This window comes from Vanellus vanellus, assembly GCF_965231255.1.
Source record: "Vanellus vanellus genome assembly, chromosome: 4".
NCBI classification, from domain to species: Eukaryota; Metazoa; Chordata; class Aves; order Charadriiformes; family Charadriidae; genus Vanellus; species Vanellus vanellus.
Genome location: NC_138909.1, coordinates 52,687,633 through 52,708,390, shown reverse-complemented (window position 1 = coordinate 52,708,390; position 20,758 = coordinate 52,687,633). Strand labels below are relative to the sequence as shown.

The following is a 20,758-nucleotide window of genomic DNA, read 5'->3' as shown; positions in this document are numbered from 1 at the left end:
AGAAGCAAAACCAGATGTAAATAGTGAGAAACATGAAGAATAGCAAAAAAGCATTCTTTAAACACATGGGCAGTAAGGAGGACAAAAAACCAAGTGAAGAGTTTGTTCTCTGTTCAGCAGAACGAGAAAGTTAATGTTGTGGTTTAACCCCAGCTGGCAGGTAGGACCATGCAGTCACTCGCGCAGTTCTTCCCCTTCCCCCAGAAGGGCAGGAAGAAGAGGGAGAAAAGGAGGGTAAAGGGAAAATAACTCATGGGTTGAAATAAAGACAGTTTAATAGAACAATAATAGAAAAGTAAAAATAACAATAATAACAACAGTGAAAGAATATACAAGACAAATAATCACTCGCACCACCTGGTAAATTGGTGAAATGGCACCGTCCTGAGCAGTGATTGTGAGTACCCCTCGTCCCCCAGCTAACCCCATTTATATACTGAGCTTGACACCTATGGTATGGAATATTCTGTTGGCCATTCCATCGTTCTATCTATGCTCCTTATCAGATTCTATGGGAAGCTGAAAAAAGTCCTTAACTAACATAAACATCATCTGGCAACAACTAAAACAATGTGCATTATTGACATTTTTTCATACAAAATCTGAAACACAGCAACCACTAGAAAAAAAATTAACTGTATCCCAGCTGAAACCAGGACAGTTAATCAAGTTGATGTCTAGAAAGTGATAGAAGGCTTAGCATCTAGTTTATCTACCAACCAAAGTAAGGTGAACTAGTGAGCAGGAGGCTAACGCAACTAATACCAGTGAACATGTTTTAGGTAAGAATATTTGTGAACATGTTTTAGGTAAGAACATTTAGCAGAAATTTGCTTTGGTTACATATGCGTAGGTTTGTGCCAGGTCACTTTTCTGGGTTTCAATCTGCCTAGAGCTCTCTTTTTACTCAGGGCTATCACTAGACCTACTTCAGGATATTTAAAGAAGAAACTAAAGCAATCACTGTCAGCAATTATAGCTGAGCACTCAGGGAAGATGTGAGTTATACCAGCCATGGAAAATCCAGTGACTATCTTTAAAAAGGGGAATAGAAACTGCAAAATGACACACAAAACAGTTCCTCATCAATCCCTGGGAATGTTTTAGAAGTAATAATCCCACTGACAGTTTGTAAGCATTTGGAAAACAAGAAGTGGAGTTGAAAATAAGAGGTATTTGTCAAGAATCAAGTCAAACCAGTTTAGTTTCCTTCTGTGACATGGTAACAGGCCTTGCAGGTAGGGAAAAGCCAAATTTAATCAACTTCAGGAGGATTTCTGATGCTGTGTCACACACAGCATTGTCAGACGCAAACTAAGGGAACTGCTCTGAGGCCAGCAAAACTGGCTGGGTCTCTGTCGAGACTTAGAAATGGGTCACTGTCACCATGGAAAGATATATCACATTGGGTCTGCAGAGACTCACGTAGGTCAAGGGTTATTCAGCATTTCATTAGTCAGACGGATAATAAGCAAAGTGGTTATTTAAGACATAACGTCAGCCTGGGATGTTATAAGCAAAGCTGGGGGAGAGGACTAGAATTCTAAATCATACAGACAAGCTGAAAAAAGGGGGTCTAAAAACAGAACAAAATTTCAGAAAGATGGGAACAAGGTGCTACACTTCATCAGGAATAATCAACAGCTCATATTTAGAATGGGGAACAGCAGGTTAAGTAGCACTTCTATGGTGGAGCTAGGGAGTCACAAGCTGAAATCAGTCTACAATATTCTGTCATTGCCAAAAAAAATGCAATTATACTGGGATATACAAAAAAAAAAAAAGTGCAAGAGGTTAGACTGCCTTCAGCAGAAGGTCTGAGCTGTAGTACTGCATTTGGTTTGGTCACTGCAATACTAGGAACTAGCAGGGACATCAACAACAGCAGAAATAACCAGAGGTTTAAATTGCATCAAGGAGGCACCACCAAATCCCCTAGAAAACTTCTTAATAATAGGGATGGCACTGGGATGGATTGCCTGTGAAAGACAGGGATATTTAAGCCTGTAGGTATAAACTAGACATCATTTGGGAATGGCATTGGAATAGTTGGCCCTGCATAAAGACAAGGGATAGACTGGGTGATTTCTTATGGATAACTTTCCCTTCCTGTTTTTCATGATTCTATGATTATGAGAGTCATAGAATTTGCTTTTTTTTGCTTCCCAGGCTTTCACTTCCCAGCTCTCTGTGTTGCAATTCCAGCAGAAACACAGATACCCCTGGGAGAAATGCATTGCCCTTGTGCAGCATCTGAAATTCAGACTAACTATTTCTCCTTCCTCAGTTATCAGGGCAAAGGCAATGTTTTTCTGATCTAAGCAAGTATGATGGCTAGAGAACATTCCCATTTTGGGATGGATCACTAATAAAGGAATTCAGAGATATTTGGCTGCAGGGCAGCTGCCAGGGCCCACAGCTTCTTAATCCTTTTTTAACTAATTATTTCACAGTCTTGCAGATGAATTGAGAGGTGAGTAGCTGGTGCACTGTAGATGTTTCAGCCCACAAACAGAATAAATCATATTGTCTTTTTTTCTGACAGCCATCTCAGGCCCTGAGAAGGTCTGAAAATTAAAGCACTCTATACTTATCTTGTCCCTTATGCCATGAGATGGCATCATTTGCTTGATGGCTCAGCATCTTCCTCAAACACTAAGTCAGAGGTTTGCTGGGGGAAAAGTCTCCCTCATGAAATGACAAATTTGTTCTTGGCATCATTGCTTGGCGAGTTCCTCATCTTAGAGCTTCCTGGAAAACCCTTCAAGAATCCAACCACAAGCTGAACCCTGGTCAGACTATGAGGATTTGAGACACTGCAGCTCTCCCAATAAAATCCATGCAATACTGCAAAACAGGGATGTGACTGCAAATAGGGAGTGTGATAGAAACTTAGCACCAAGATCCTTTAATGCAGGAACTAGTCAACTCCAAGAGGCCTCTTTCACCACAGTGTAAGATGTGGGAAAGCATCCAGCCTTGATTCTCCAAAAATCAAGTGAAGCCAAGTGTGACAAGCATCTTAAAATATCTTCTAAAGCCTGGAATGCTTTCTGCTACATAGGAGGGACTGCTGTCAAGCTATGGCGAAATGAAGGTCAGTTCAGGCTTTTGGTCCCAAGAAGAACTAAGAACCACCGGCAAAATACCAGTTTTCCTAATCTATATTTGAGGTTTGCATTAGATTGCTGGAAATCCAGCAACTGGTCACTGGGCTAGACGTGGGGTAAATTTACAGCATAGGCAAGGCTGGTGTACTGTTTATGTACACTCAGTCTGAATGCTGTTGCCAGTGAAGCTGAGCCCTGCTACTGCCAGTCTTATTCCTGTCTAGGAAGATATAATCATGTCATGTTTTACTTGCTACACACTTGTGTGTAAAGATCCCTTCTGAATTCATGTGTTCTCTGAGCAGCTGATGTTCAGAAAAAGCCTGTTGTGGGTTTTTTTGAGTGCTGGGGTTTGGGCACATTATTCCGTGGCTACCAAAACCAGAGTGACAAAAGGCAAAGGCAGTTCTCCTTGGCACAGTCTGTATGTGCATACAGAAAGGGGAGGTGAGGGGATCTCATTTTATTTTAGAAATGCATTTGACTTTTAGGACATGGTTCAACCTTCCATGGGTAAAATACAATTTGGTTTTACAATGTATACAAAACAAAACATCCTTTAAATGTGCAATATACCAGCTGTCAAAAGGCATTTAAATGTTGTTCAGTTCTCACTTCAATGCAAGACTGAATTGTGCATTAGCTATATTCAGTGCTGTTGGCTGAAACCACATACTTTTCACAAGCTGGATGCTTTATTATAGTGTAGATATAGTCTGGGACGAATGCAGGAGCTACTCAGGCAAGAAACCATGTGTATCGAATTTACTGCATGGATGAAGTTCTGCCCTTTAACTGGGGAAGAGAAATAACCCACAATGCCCAGAGCTTTGAAAGTCAACTTATAACATTAAAGATGGCCTCCAATGAAAGCCTTGACTATAAGCATTCACAAATGCTGGTAACTTTGACTCTGGTCTCTCCCCAGCCTGCATATTAAACTGAAAAGTTTCAGAGTGAAACCATGGTCAACTTTTTAGGTTGCGGTTGAGAGCTGAATAGATATAACCTCATTAAACCTGGTATCACTGGGAACTTCAAAGTCTGTTGGGATTTACGCAAAGGAAAATGCTAAGTTTCACCAAGCTCAGTGCAGAAGCCATGCAAAATGACAGATTTTGTCAATATTGTTTGCTTAAATGAACGTTGGTTTGATCAAAACTTAGTCCAGATTGGACATTAAAATGTACTTTATGTTAGCAGATCTTTCCATTAATTTGGACTAGACACAATTCTGTTATACATAAAATCTTCTGCACTTTCTATTTTATAGAAAAGCCTCTTAGATAAATATCCTTATGCACATCAAAATGCCATGTAATAAACATTCTTTGCACTTAAAGCTAAATAGAAGCTGTGTTTTGTCTCTGCTTTATCTAACAATTAACATGAGACCATAAACGCAACAAATGACACTTCACAGAGCAAAAAAATCCCGGTGATGTGATTCCGTCATTTCTCTGTCAGTGGTACCTACTGGCTTTCGAATAGCCAAATATTTTCTGGAGTTTAGGCATAAAATAAAGGAATAGGGCAAAAGTAAAGTTCTAATCTTAAAAAAAAAATAGCATCAATGCTTAGAAAACATCTAACAATTATATGTAGCTCAGGGCTGAGGCTGCCATTCTGTTTGCCTGAGCATGAACATTAAGAGTTAAGCACAATTATTAAGGCACACACACAGAATATTAAGATCACCCCACCCTAAATAAAGAACTTGAACATTGGCCTCCCTTGAAACCTGTGTCCTGATCACCCTATGGAACCATATAATTTGCATCACCAGTCAGCACTCTTTCCAGTTGATTTGGACTCTCAAAGAAGAGTGAAGCTATATAAAGAATAATGAGAGAGTTGCCAGTCCTGTTCCATTTTCAGACTCTATAGACAAAGAGAATAATCCATAGTTTTGTCACTTAAATGATCAGAAAAGTGCAGAATCACTTACTTTGATTTAAACAGCAAAAGGTGCTCAAGGCTAATGAAGACAAGCTCATATATTAGTAGGTTTTCACCAAGTGCATGGTTCAGAGAAGAAATCAAATGATGACAGCCTTGACTGTCAGGAAACAAAACTGTAGGCATACCAATGTAAGAAATAGAATATATGCAGACATTTGCATTTCGTTTCTCCTAGCATGCATGCCTGAAACTCTTTTTCTTGTGTTTTAAGCCACTTTTTAAAATTCAGGAGCTTAGAGGCCTTGAAAATACCATCTCTGCCACTCCCCATCTCTACAAAGTTACAGTCAGAACACCAAGCTGGAGTTAGAAGGTTAAGGAATATCTATATACATGGAGATTAAACTGCAAACCTATGCATGAAAACAAATACTAAGCTTGAAACTAGAGCAACAGGCCAGCATATTTCACATTGTGATTTTTATTGAATAAATTCACAACACCTGGAGGTGTGATGGCCACCTTCCAGTGTTATTGACATGGCAATTTCTTTGCCCAAGACAGCTTTCAGTGCAGTCAGAAAGCAAGAGACAGCCACGTAATGTAGTACAAAGAATAAAACGGGACAAGGTGTACAATGAGAAGGATGCATGCGTGTTCTGATGGCCATATTAAATAGAAATGAAAAAACAGTTTGGATTTAACAGGGACAGATTTTGAGGAGAAGAAATGCACTTCTTGTAGAAGGCATAGCGGCTGTTTTAAGTATGATGGGAAGAGAAAGCCAGTTTGTACTAACGCTTTCCATTTTTCATGTTAAAAATGTCAGGCTTTCAGAGGGCAGCTAAAATACCATACGTGTAGATGAAGAGGGACAAGAAGCAAAACAGCGCCAGAGCCATCAAAGACATAGGACTATAAGTCTGGAAGAGATTTCCCAGCTCAGCAGCACAACCACAGTAACATACAATCACTTTCAGACATTTTTCACACGCACGGGTGTTTGCTACTCACAAGTGCATTGCTACAAGATTTCTTTATGGCACAGGAGAGATGATCTGCATATCCAATGGTCAGTACAAAGGGCAACTAGGACAGTGACTCGAGCAAAAAGCCAAGACAAGCAGAGGAAAGGCCATAGGGCAAGCAGTGAAAGTTAGACAAGACTGGGCTTGTACGCTGTGTATATAGCTCCTTCCTGGCAGTAGGAAAATGTTTTGTTTCTTTCACTTCAAAAAGGAGCCTTTACTTCTCCCTTTGGAGCTATCTCTGCAATGTACTGGGCTGCAGAAGCAGGGCCACTGGCCTACTTGATGGTGCCTTGCCCTCGGGCAATGGGGAAACCCAGAACTCCAAGACTTTCTAAAAGTGTCTATTTCTAAGGGATAAAAAGGAGTGGCTTTCTGGAGCACAGGGAGGTTTGCTTTATGAATTTGAGAAGAGGCTCATTTCTATACATAAGAACAACTGCACCAGATCACACCAAAGATCATTCTGAGGCCAGTATCTCATCCTTGACACTGAACAATAAGAAATGTGTAGGGAAAAATATAAACCCGGGCCAACTACGATGTCTTCCTACAACACTGTTAACCTGCAACAACTTGTGGTTCAGGGACCTCCTGAATCAAAGTTGGTGGGTTTATATTTAACAGTTTATCAGCAATATCCTGCAATGAGGAATTCCACAACTGAAACAGGCAGTAGGTCAAGAGCATCGTCCTCCTATTTGCTCTGACCCTGCCTCCAGCTGGTTTCATTCGGTGCACCCTACCTCTTGTTTGGGAAGGGACAGCAAATAGTCATTCTCTGGTCACTCATGGTTTTGTAAACTTCTGTCACCTCTTTCTTCAGTCATCTTCTGTCTAGACTGAAGGGTCCTAGTCTGTACATTACTTTGGATGATCCTAGCTGCTTTTGTCAGCAGTTTTTCTGGTTCTGCTGTATTCTTTTGCTCTATAAAAATGGTCTTAACTTTTGTCACCATGTCATATTAAACCTTGAGTTTACATATTCAAATCCTTCAAAAGTTTCTGTTCACTTGCCCAGAACAGATATTCTGGTTGCTGCGTGCAATTCCCTGACCTCCCTGCCAGTCATTTTTTAGAAATGAGGGCATATTATCTGTCTTCTGCTCTCCTGCTGTTTTGGTGGTTTTGAACAAGAGGTAATACAGAACAGTCATTCAACTAAAGGAAAAAAGGTAAGGTGGGCTTTAAAGGAGCATACAGCAAATTCCACTAGGAAATTCCTGGTTCTAATGGATCTGCTGCAGCCTCAAAGGAATCTGGATGATTTTTTCAGATTCTGTGGAAGAGAATGAGAAAGTTACTCCCTTTTCCCCATCTATGCCCCTCCTTGCTGCTTTCTCTTGAGGCAACAGCTATTATGTCCTGTGTTTCACTACCCCAGTTCTGGCAATGTGAATCAGAAGGTAGAAGTGTAGCAAAATGACTGAAGGAAAATATTTCCACATGGTCAGATTTTCTTTTGCACAAGCCAATGTCTGTGCAGACACCAAGGGAAAGATTCATCAAGATCTACAGGTGTTTCCAGTTGTGTCAGAACATCTTATTACTCAACACCCGGCAAAACCAGCAGCCGACCACGGCTGGATTCCTGTCCACATGTATAACAAGCTGATGAGCTTACAACATCCTGGTGGACAGTCTACAGATTAACTCAGCTTTGCGAGCAGAGTTTTAACCACTTGAAGTGTTCTGGGACTTCCTCCAAGTTCTGCTACGGGAATGTTGGCTTCCCAGGCCAACAAGAGGTCCTTCCCCACAATGTCTTCACTGGACAGGGAACGAGATAGCAGTGTTGCTCAGCACAGTGTTCACTCACTCCATGGTAAATTGGAGTGCCACTCATTGCTCCCGCAGTGCTGCCAGTAGAATCTAAAGGGACTGTCGACCTGAGGAGTATCAGCTCCACCTCCCACACTTGCAGTGACTATATGCAGAGTCATCAGGATGGGGAGGGGCAGGGGTTTAGTGAAAAATTCCTGCACCTAAAGAGAGGGCAATGCCAGACAAGAAGGGGGAATGGAGGTTGCACTGAAGAGGAGAGTCAAGGCAGGTCCAGAGCAAAGCAGAGGAACAAAGCCAAGCTAGAACAAGATTGGGAAGACCCAACTGCAGGAAAAGCCAAGAAGCTTTGGGAAGCTGTTCTGCTACAGTCAAGATCAGCTGAAGCCCTCCAAAGGAGACCTTGCTCCAAAAAGTCCAGCAAATGCTCTGCCATGCATGACTGAAAGGCTGCTCTCCCTTCCCACGCTCTGGGAGCAGAGCTGCAGGCGAGGCTTGCAGCTCCTCTTATTTTGCCCAACAGTCAGCTATGAGCAGTGCCAGTGCTCCCCAGCTGTGTGAACAGGCTTAGGAAAAAAACACACAGCACAGGTGCTCCTTGAGGAAATTTGAAAAAAATTACAGCAGAATTGCCTCTCCAGTTCACTCAGAGCTTCTGTGCTGCCCTGTGTCTTTGTCCCATACAGAAGGGCATGCTGTACTTCTCAGTGTGCAGGAATTGTTTTTCCAAGCCCTGGACAGGTTTGGCAAGCCACTGAGGCTGTCTATCATGTTCCTCTACTCCCCCAGCTGTTTGCTACCATACCTACAGCTGCACTGGCAGAGCAGTAATTATATTTCATCTCTCATCCACTTCCAGCAAAATCCCACCAGTTTAGTTAAAGAAGTAAGACCGCAGGCAGGCACTTTCTTCCAAATTTAGCTGAAGACATTTTGGCCTCAGATGTCCACCTCCCATCCACTCCCCAAGCCAGGTTAGCACCCACAGCCCCACTGTTGGAGTGGTTTGATACGGCTCTAAATCACATCAAACAAACTCAGAGCATCTACTCAAACTGCTCAACCTAATTCAGACTTGTGGATGGACATGTATCTTGGAATAAACTGGTAGAGGTGAGGATAAAAATCATCTTTCGGGTGCACAACTTGTTTCACGCCTGAAACAAAAAGAACAGCTTTCAAAGGCAACTACAAGGAAAGACCAAAACGTTCAGAGTTCAGTCCATCACAGAATGGAGCAAATACGCATGACCTAACCACTGTGTTTCACCTTAAGTAAAATAAGGAACACTGATGAAGAAACTTGGCACTGCACAGAGCTTGTAACTTTCCTTCAATGTGATGCTGAGCAGTTGCTGGTGGTAGCATTTGGTACAGCTGGGACTGGCAAGGCTGCCTAGTCATGCCCTTATTCTCCTTTTTTTAATCTACCCATTTGACCTGCTAAAATAAAGCTATTTAGAGATAAAGTGGGTTAAAAGTGGAGTGTCCAGGGAAGGAGGGGAAGAAACTACAGGTTTTAATTAAAGGCGGCAATATTCTTATGCAGGATACCAGAAAACTCAGCACTAAGATATAAACTGTTTTGGTTCAAGTACAGCACACATATACCTCCTCACGATACATACCTCGTTACAGCTGACAGAACTACAACATGCCCGAATGTGGTCACAACACAGACAACAAACAGAAAGGACTTCCATCATCTTTAATACACAGGCAAAGCCTACAGAGACCACAACTCCCTGTGTCAAAAAAACTGGGTAAGCTGCCACAGAGATATATTCATTTTAGAGACAAAAAACAGCTGCAAGTGTCTCTAGACCACTGCTGGTCATATTTATCTTGTGGGTTACACTTGGCCAACTCTGATTTAAAAATCAAAGCAGGTAAATTTTTCCCCCACTCTAATATCAAGTAACAGATTTACTGAACTGGCAACCCAGTGGATATGAAAAGAGGATGCTGTTTAAAAAAAAAACAAAAAACAAACAGAACAGACAAATACATAAGACACAAACCCCCAATTTCCTCAGTACATTGAGGCATACATGCTTGCAACATGAACTCCATAAAGCTGTATTTTATACAGCTGCCTTTTAAAAACCGCTGAACAGGTGATAGTCCTTAGCTGGTCTCCAGGATTCAGTTCAGCAGATTTGCAGTTACACAGTCGCACAGATTTCTCTTTTCCACCTGAAGAAGCAGAGTTTCTGTCTATAAGAGGGGGGAACAAAAGCAACATCAAAAAACAAGCATCAGTGCTGTAAAACTAATTAGCTCCCAAAGAAAAGTCTGCTTTACTTTTGTTCTAAGATTTGGGATTGGTTGTACGAGATGAGGCTTGAGGTAACTTTCAGAGATGCTTACTGCTCTGCAAAATAGTTTAGCTTTTGCATGATTAATTGGCATACCAGCATAGCATTACTTCCTGTGATATGGAGAAATTCAGTTCGGTACACATTCTTGTTTTTCACATTCAATATGTGTCTAGGTGTTGTTATTTTTGTTTAAAGTTATTTGTCTTTCTCACAATCTTCAGCTGCACAAACCAGAGCATAAGCTCTCAAGTTCATAAGGGGCTTAAAAAAAAAAACCCAAAACCTATTGGAAATTCTCTTTTTAATTAAAAATCATAGAATCATAGAATGGTTTAGGTTGGAAATGACCTTGAAGATCATTGAGTTCCAACCCCCCTTCCATAGGCAGGGACACCTCCCACTAGACCAGGTTGCCCAAGGCCACATCCAGCCTGGCCCTCAACACTTCCAGGGATGGGGCCTCAACAACTTCTCTGGGCAACCTGTTCCAGTGCCTTACCACTCTCAAAGTGAAAAATTTCTTCCTAATGTTCAATCTGAACCTGCCCTCTTCCAGTTTAAAGCCATTCCCACTCGTCCTATCGCTACATGCCCTAGTAAGAAGTCCTTCCCCAGCAATCCTGTAGGCTCAAAGATTTAAATTTAGCATATTACAGCCTAGACTCACTGTTGAAAGTTATACAGAGAACGTAAGGCAGAGTTTACCTCTGTTTTAACTTTTCCTCCTTCACTGTTGTTCTTGTTAATATGCTGCTGGAGCCTAAAACAGACAACGTGCTGAGCTGGCATACAGCCACTACAGTTCAAACACGATGGGATTACTGGCTTCTTTAAGGAAGGGTGTCCCAAACTAGTGAGAACAGAGGTCTCCCAGTTGAACTGGGGTTCATCAATATCAGGAGATCATTACTGCCCACAGAGATTTTCTGGAGCAATGAGGGTGGATTAGGAACTTCGCAGAACTGGTGCTGGGCACAATCAGAAAGGTGTGCACCCTCTCAGCCTACTGTGCAAGAAGGGGCTGAGAACCAGGGAAGGGACAGCAGGGCTGATTAAGGGAAATATGGGAATCTTTCCTCTCCAGCACACACACGCTTTGGTTTTCCTGGCTGTTTGGAACACTTGTGACTTCAGCAGGTGCATGTGGAGCACAGAGCTGTTTGACATCAACATCATATCATCATCTCAGTTTGTATATCATGAGCTGAAGCTGTATCTAAGAATCAGTCTCATCCAAGAGAGAACTACTACCTTATTGTCATGGGACACAGTAGCTGTGGGAAGTCCATTCACCAAATTATTCTCCACCGGTGTAACTAGCTACACAAAAAAAAGGACATTATGAACACTACCAGCTCTAAATGTCAGTGAGATCCATCCTTAATCTGCCTGTCTTGTGATTTTTATGAGAGATGGAATAGTCACATGATTAAAAGCTGTGTTTTAAAAACTGTTTTATCCATTGACCCACATCAGCTAAAGGCACTTAAGAGCAGATATGGGCTGAGGCATCCTGCTTACCACCTGCCGCCTTAGTACACAAAAAGCTATCTTTTGGTCATTTTTTTTCCTCAGCTGATAAATCACTAGACACAGCCCTGTGGTACTATATTAAATCAGGTATCACTTTTGATCATTTCAGCTACCCTGCAAGACTGAAAAGATCTGATCAGACTTTGCTAATAACCTAAAAGGCACTTAATCACCACCTTCTAACCATCTCCTTGACACTATTTGCAATCGTTTGAATAAGGGAGGTTGACAGCATGCCAACGGCTTTGGAGTTAAGCCCCAAGGCTGCTTACTGTCTTATATATCTTTAATAACATTTTCAAGCCTTTGTTTTTACTTTCATGGGCACATCTAACTTAATGTGCTTTGAACATTCTAAACAACCATTGACAGTTTAGAAAGGAATAAAGTACAAAATGAAAGGCACTAAATACAGCTTTGCTGACTGTTTGTGAGCATGATCACAAAACCATTTGCAGAGAGATTTGTTATTATCCCCTGGTGGGTTAAAGAACATTACATGTTAGGGAAAAAAAGCAAAACCAAACAACAACCAAAACAACCAAAACAACAACAACAAAAAACAGCGCAGGGCAGGGTCCAGATTCTGAACCTACAAAAAAGCTGATAAGTTCCAGATAAAAATGCAGTTCCTGAGCTCTTTGAGGTTGTAATGCAATGTCCACTGGTTAACTCTGAAAAATGTGTTGGAATTTTGAAAATAAGTATCTGTAGTGCAGACTTACAGTGAACTGTGTAACCCATGGACTAGATTTGTTTTACAGGATTTGCTCCCTGCTGGCCTCTATCTTAAGCAGCTTTTAGAAGAGGTAGGGAGCAGGCTGTGAACTGGCTGAATGGTTTTGATGGTAGCAGCTCCCTCCCAGCAGTACAAGAACCCTCTCCCTTGTTCATGATCAGAGCTGCACCTGCCACATACTGCACTTTGGCTGAGTGGTCAGTCACAGATATCCCCAGAAAGGATTGCCAGGGTTGGCTACTGCTGTTAAAACAACTAATACCACCTGCAGCCTGCTCCGAGGAGCCAGCAGCAATGAAAGGGTGGAAAATAGTATGCATGTGGGTAACCAGATGTGTAAGGGTAGTAGCTAGCAACTCAGAGGTGGTCTCGGACCCTTCTCTTACCACATGAGTAAAATGAAGCCAGCCTGTCGATCAGTAAGTGATCATCACATGACTGTAGGTTACAAGCATGTCTAGTCTTGTAAAAGGAAGGAGATTTAGCCTATGGTCTTGGTAAAAGGTTATGTGACCTATGCTAGAGTCAGTTTGCTTTGTGAGACACTGTGGAAATCAACACAGGGCCAAATTAAATGAGAAAACTCTTGAGTTGTGCAATAGAACTATATGGTTTCCCCCATAAAGAACTGCAGGGTAAGAATTGCAGGAGGAATTAAATGGGAATTTGCTCTCCAATCTTTTGGTAATCCCTTCCCCTCCAACAGTTAGGAGCTGCTTAGTCATCATCTAAAAATCTTGCCTGCAAACAAAAGAGTTTTTCAAGGAAATGAGTGTCTCCAGGGGGAATATTAACAAAGGGAATTGTACTTTCAGGGACAGAAACATTTGTCCCACTAAGCAGCAAAAGAGACTACAATAGTTAAATGTAAAATATATATGTGGCTGAAAGCAAATGTCTTAATACTCCCAGTCTGCATCATATTGGGCCACAGCTGAATAATAAAACTAAGAATTGAAACACTGTAGAAGGCAGTTCCAAGAAGTCCTCAACTCTTAAATATTTCCATGTCTTCTGAAGATGTAGGCAGAATTCCTAGCTTTAATGACTGGAATAGGCCTGTCCTGGTCCAGAAGCACTGAAGGATCTTAATATGGATTCAATTATTTAGATTTTTAAATGATAAGGAAGAGATAGGTTTGTTTTGGTAAGAATGTATCATGGAGGCACATTTTTAGGCTTGCTGTCAAATTTACAACTGTGAAAATCAATAATAGGACATTCCTCTCAACCAAACTTTTTTTAGATCCTCATTTCCTCTCCTTGGCTGTCTTTTATTTTTATTTTTTAAAAAGTATTAAAATACAGTTGCTTTGAGGCTCTTACTGCTACTTCTGCTTTGGATTTAGTTTATGAAGCCTCTCTCTTGGTCTGTAAGCTGTAGGTGTTATAAGGGTCATTGCCATGACCAGACAGTCAGAGAAGATTTTAGTAGTTGAGATATTATTGAATCAAGATTTAGAAATTCTGTTGAAAAGCTCAAAGGTTTGTAAAAGAAGGAAAAAGTGTGCTAGAACCACTTTATAGCACAATCTGAACATCTTGTTTGGGCTGTATACAGTGCTCAGCAGATGTATTCATTAACAAGATTTCTTCATGAAGGAGCCCCAAATACATTTGACCTGTAATTATTGAACAGATTTTGTTTAACTGTAAATGTGCTACATACCAATCTGGTTCTGCTGGAGTATTTGTTTGGTTTTCATAGTATGTCACAATTCAAGGCATCTTCATTCCTGCACCTGCATTTTCACCTAATCATGGGCCCTGCTCGAAGTTACATCAAACCATTCTTCGAAGATGCCAGTGCACAGGCTTTGAACTCTGAACAACCTTGACCATAGATTACAATAGCAAAAAAGTTTGAGTGCCTTCTGTTGAAAAATCTGTGCAGGAGTGTAGATATAGCACTTCAGCTAAAGGGTACACAGGAGGTGGGGAAAAAGCTACCCTCCTGAGACACCACTATCTGACAGCAGCTGGGATACAGCTAGTCACAGATTGCAGGTTGCAGTAGCAAGAGACAGATTCAACTTCCCCCACAGAAGGAAGATACCAACCTTGGCAAATTCTCCACATTGACTGCAAGCCAAACAAGTTTTATTCCCTATGCTGTTCTACTTTGTAGCATTTTTCATCATTATGGAATCAGAGCGATATAAAAAGTATCTACAATATGATGTTTCCTCCTTTAGCCTCTCCCCAGGGGTAAAAACATATGCAGGGGAGCATTTTATTTTACTAGGCTTTTTGTTTGAACTGGCTCTCTACTCCTGGGTAATAAATATAAATGATGCTCTCACCTTACTCCCCCTAATATAAAAACAAAGGTGTGCCCTCAGCATTTGGAATGAGAATAGCAGTGCTAATGGCTGTAACTCAGCAAGAGAAGGACAGAGGGCTGAGGACTGTCAGTTCACTCTTTCCTAAGCTTTCTAGTGTCCCTGATACCCCAAGGAAGAAGAATTTCACAGATTATTGCATAGAGACGTGACATGTAATTACCTGGCCTCACCTTGGAAGATAGGACAGTACAGTTGACTGTCTTGTGCAAAATCTATCCACCTTACCAACTTTTATGCACAGCTTTTTTTGCATATTAATAAAAAAAAAAATTGAATGTTTCCTTACCCTCATGTCTAGATTATATGCTGTCTTCTTTAAATCCTGTAGAGCCCTCTGCATGAACTCAAATGCATGGCAATCAACACAGGGACGACCTAGGAGACCATTTATTAGAGCAATTACTAGAGAATCTTGACTATATGGCATGAAATATTAAGTGGAAGGAACAAACAGTGATTTTGAGTATGAGGAAGAGCTACAGAAAAGAGTCCACACAATGAGTACTGATGTATGCACTCTTGAACAATCTAGGTTATTGTAAATGGTCCATCATGACGGTCCAACAACAAAAGAATTACTTCAACAAAGTTGTATTAAAAATTTTCTTCCTCCTTTATTGCTGTTCCTCTCGTCCTTCTCTTGTCACAGTTCATAGTGTGGGAAAACTAAACCCATAACCTGAGTCTTTCATTTTGCTCCACCGACCCTGAGCACATTTTCAACCTCATCTTCAGATTTTTCAGAAATTACCTCTGAAAACATGAACCTGTTTCCTGTAAAATCTTGCCTCCTAATCTCACAAACTTGAGCTCTAAATAGAAAGCTAATGGAATAAAATTGACTACAAAGAAAGATCACTTAGTCTCTAACTTTGAATATGATACAGCTTTGTCCCAAGCTAGCGAAGCAAGCAGCAGATAAACACAATGCCCTGTCATTAGTGGGCATTGCTGATAAGCAGAACTGCTGCATTCTGGACTAATTGCAGTGTTTAAGATAGTATTCCCATATCTAGATATCTAGACTGAAGGTCACAAGGCCTGCTTTGCCTTGATCATCATGTAACACAAAGCTGTGCCCTAACAGATAGCAGTACTGAGACAGAACAAATATAGACATGATAAAATGTCTTCAAATCATTGGGCTCTACATATGCTCTCATTTGCTTCTCAGTGCCTGTGTCTCTCTGACAAATTCATAGGAAATATTGCGCAACTGAGAAAATCTGAGTGCAGGTTTAGTTTGCTCTCTGAGATCTGGTAAGGAAGAAAGGATGAAACCTAGAGTGATATTGGAAAATCCTGCAGTGCCTGTCAGCCTATTTTGCAAACACTTGATATTTGACTGATTACTACATGCCTTTGATAAGCTGCAGTATAAGCTTCCAGCTCATGATCTGTGTCGTAACCAGCAGACAGAAATCCTGCCTGCTGGAGAAAAGGAGTCTGCCAAATTCTCTAACTGGATAGGAAAAAAAGAAAAAAAAAAAAAAAGAGATAAAAAATAAGCATTGAATAGTATTACAGAACTCCTCTTTCATTCTTGTACCACCACCCAACTTTAGTGTTATTATATATGCACCAGACATAAGGAGAGGACAGCATTTTCCACATCAACTTGATGCAAGGACCTGCCGTTATGTTTATGATGTAAATTAAACTCAACACAGATCAGCAAAAGAGAATTAGGTGGTTGAAGGCTGCAGGACTAAGTGTTGACAAAGTGTGCCTTCTTGGCATTTTCATTGTGATCCTTTTTAATAAAAAATACTGACTTTAATATAGCAGACATTACCAAGAATGAAAGATGTAATCAACAGACAATGTCAGTAGAAAAAAACAAGTCTCATGAATGTCTCTGAAAGGCAAACAGGGTCATTCCTGGCATTGAAAGGGCTAACACAATGAAGGGGATGTAGAAAAGAAAAGGTACAGAACAGTGGCAGATTTCAGGCATAAGCAAGACAGCAACAGGCAGGAGATAAGGGTAAGAGAGTGGAGAGCCTTGGATGCAGGAGAAAACCAGCACTGGTATGCTATCAAGTTGTGATTTCAAAAAATCATAAGCAAGACATGTCCAAAATCGTTTGAATTATTTGGACAAGCTTCAGTAATATGAAGTCCTGCAACATTAAAACTACAGTACAAGCTGTATGAGAGGACTGTAGGGTGGTACGTACTTTCAGCTGGTATGGCTGTTCCCGCTTCTTGATCAGATCTAACAGGCTCCACGAGAAGCAGTGCAACCACAAAAACTAAAGGAACTGTAAGGACCACTCTTCTCAGAAGGCAGGGTGCCAGCATCTTGGGAATGGGTGCTTCTCTATTTATCAAGAGACATAAACAAGTCAGTGAGGAACATTACAGATACAAGGGGTTTATTACAAAGAACTTAATGTTCCTGATGGCTAAAGCACCGCAGTCTTCCTTTGAAAGCAAAAAGAAAAAATTAATACCAGAAGATCTAGACCATGGACAGAAGTCCTCTGTAGTTTTCCAGCACTGCACATAAAACCCAACTGGGAGAGAATGTCCCCAGACATGAAGGAGAAGATCAGAAGTCCCTAGACAGTTTGTGGTTTCATTTGCAAGACAGGATGCCATCAGCTTTGCCTGCCTTGTTACTCTGATCTTTTATCTAACTACACAGTCTGAGACTAGCACATGAATCTGGACAGCTGTTTCACTGTTAGACTTCAAGATCAAAACTGCAGGGATTATAGAGCTGGCTGCAATAGACCTGAACTTGGAAATGAAGTTTTTACCCACTTGCTTGCTTTAATGATGCACCATCTTTTCACAAGTATAACTAAAGCTAACCCTTATCACTAATGACACACCACACTGATAATAAAAACTTACTCCTTTATGAAAGTAGCCGAAGGAAAAGACTTTTGTTAAACCTCCACTAATTCATAAGTAGAATTTCTAACAGTAAATGCATCGAAACTCTTAGACTTTCTGTTTCCCCTCCTAATCCGGGTTTCAGACCTTTATTTGCAGCCCTACATTTGTTCCTGAACATCACAGCCAAGCCACACCATGCCCTGAAGATAGGTACAATTTGGTGCAGCAACACCTCCCCTTCACACGGAGGTAAATTTTTTTTATAAGTACATAGCTTTCAAATGAAGCGTTTTCTTGGTCCAACATGTAAACTGTTCAGATCAAGAGGAAACATGGGAAACTCGGACTGGGTCAAGCTGCAACTATTACAGATTTCAATCGAAGCCTCAAGGATCCTGGCAAACTGCTAGGGCGGTCTTTAGCTCAGCTGTTTACCTTCCATTCCTGTATGTTCAAATGGAACAAAGAAAGAATCAAATAGGGTTAAGTTGTAGCAGCACAATAAAATCCACATGAAAATTCTCTTTAGCTGAACCCAGGAAAGCAGGACAACATTCTGTCCCTTCCTGATTTTTAAGTCGTTGCATACTAAGCAAAAGAAGTTGCATAAGAACATCAAATCTGCATGTGCTGAATGCAAGAGTACAGCACTCCCCAAAACAGCTTGTATTTCACATTTGGAAGGGCAATAGAGGGAGGCAGTAAAGGAAAGGTTTTTCCCCATCTTGCCACAAACACAGAACAGAACAAGCTTACTCTTCAATATATGCAATCCACCATTTCAGATACTGAAATCTGAAGCTGCAAATTCTGCACAAACACTTGCAGCACGTGCAAACCAACAATTAATTCAGGAAAGGGGCAGCATTACACACATCCCCTTCCTGTGCATCTCAGCCTAAACATAAGAATAGGGGATGGTTCAGAAGCAAGAGACACACATGTACATGTACAGTGACAGACATATTTGGGCCCACACCAAAAAATAGACCTGGTAATATAATTCCTATAACCTCAGAATGGGGCTTTCTATCCCTCCCACTATTTAGAAGTGATCTGATGTGATCCTTTTTCTTATTTCTACAATCCTTAAAATAAAGGGATTAAAATCATAACAAGCGGTTTGGATTTTCTATTTTAATTAATGGTGATCTGCAATCAAAGCAAGTAGAATCAAAGACACCAGGCTTTGCAACAGGATGCAGCAGAGTGTCTCCAAGTAACTGTAAATTAGGATAATACCAGCCTCCTTTGAAAGTACCTAATGCAGAAGCCTCCTGGTCAGTAGGAGCAGAGGCAATTCTCATAGATGACTATGAGGGCTAGAAAGGTTCAACAAAACAAAGCAGATACGCTGCTAAACTTTTTCAGGGTACCTTACACATCACCCACCCCAGCGTCAGCTCAGCTTTGTATGTGAGCCCCGCTGCAAAATAATTGCTCCCCAAATGCAGCAATTACCTCAGGCCACATCTAACTACTGCCTCTTAGTTATTCTGTGGGAATTTGCTATCTGCAAGGAACAATCATGACAGGCTTCAAGGGTGGTCTCTCTCTGCAGTGCAACTGGGAATGGAGACAGATCTGTCCATGGAGTTCTGTGAAAGAGAAAAGTCACCCCCTCTAACAAAGGAAAAAAATATCAGTACCTGATCTCCCTCTTGTCTTTGTGATGGTCTCTTTGAAATGGCCGCTGCAAACTGCTAACAGAACAAGTGCAGCATTTCTGAGCATGTGCACTGTCTCTTTTTAACCTTCTCTGAAAGAGGTTATTACTATGGGGAGATTTCTGCCATGGCAACAATGCAGAGCACTGCAGCGCACAGCACAGATTTAAAGAGGAACAGGCTGTGTCTCCCAGGTCTGGGGAAGGATGTTTCTGCTTTGACATGTGAGTTCCAGCAGTGACTTACCTGCTTTGGCTACAGTTTTTAAAGCTGGGCCATTTAATGCATCTCTCGAAGTCTGCTGAATGTTTTTCCTGAAGTCTGCTCAGCTGGATGTGGTGCGTGATTCAAGCAACTTGCTTCCTAGTGCCTGAAAATAACGATGACAAATTACACCTACTTTATGGGAAAGCAGGAAAAGCTATGGGATTGCACTCAGGAATGGCAAGGCACGTCCCAGCTGAGACTTTGGTGAAGGCAGGACTTGTTCAGTCCACAGTCTGCCATTTAAACAGAGTTATAGGGGTCGTAACCACCCATGCCTGCTTTCCCGGGCATTTCTATGATCCCAGTCTCAGGGCTGCCAGGAACAGCTGCAGGAGTGCAGGCACGTAAACTCTGAGGGGAAACTTGAGTCTGAACTCAGAGTAAACTTCACCCTCCTTTTCCAGCCTGCACCTATGTTCTCCTTTTCAATGCCCCATGAGCTATTCTCCAGAACAACACTGACGGCATTCGTGTTGAATGCCATACAGTGATGGAGCGCAGATGATAAAAGTGCTTTTGTCAAAGCAAAGCTAAGTTCAGGGGTCACATCTCCCCCTCCAAATACATTTCCCATCACAAATTAGACACTACCAGTTCTTGTTCCAGAGAGAATGAACACAGCTTAGGGCAGGCGCAGCACTGAGAAGTGTGCACAGAACTTCAAAGGGAACATGCTCTGTGTTTGCTTTTAGCCGGTTCAATAGGGGCTCAATCTCAAATGCTTTCATGGAGAAAGTTGGGGGCACCCAGTGTCCAGGAAGGTTAGGCACACAACGTATTTTTTTTTTACGTCCCAGAATTATGACTAAATTGCTGGCTAACATTTTTGTTTTCAACGTGCTCTAAAACCTGGCTCTCCTGTACAGCCCTAGGGGAATGGTTTGCTGCCATCAATTTAACTTTTTAAGTAAGATGCTAAAATTTCAGGTTGTTCCATGTGTAACTACACAAAGTTACAGCATCCATGAGCAGAGTCAAAAGGGGATTAATTATAGTACTGCCATCCTTATATATCACAAAAACAGAAAAAAGGGGAAAATAATTTTTAGAAACTCTTCTTTTGCGTAAACAAGATTTAGCATTGTTCTTCCAGAGATAACCATACAGGATTTGGTCTAATTATCTACCTATACACAAAGTACAAATGCAGAACTTTATTCATGATAATTCTCAGCCATCTAAGCTCACGCCTTGGCTTCTCTTCCTGATAAATAACA

The 20,758-nt window shown here is 41.3% G+C and overlaps 1 protein-coding gene across 1 annotated transcript; it reads right to left on the bottom strand.

Moving 5' to 3' along the window:
• Positions 1–9,967: 9,967 nt before the first annotated feature.
• On the bottom strand, positions 9,968–19,341 carry LOC309670981 (NELL2-interacting cell ontogeny regulator 1-like; the record flags this gene model as incomplete). Its single annotated transcript, XM_082482128.1, is given in 5 exon segments — positions 9,968–10,039; positions 15,047–15,135; positions 16,941–17,083; positions 19,257–19,326; positions 19,329–19,341. Coding segments are annotated over 5 exon segments (387 nt in total).
• Between the last annotated feature and the right edge of the window lie 1,417 nt (positions 19,342–20,758).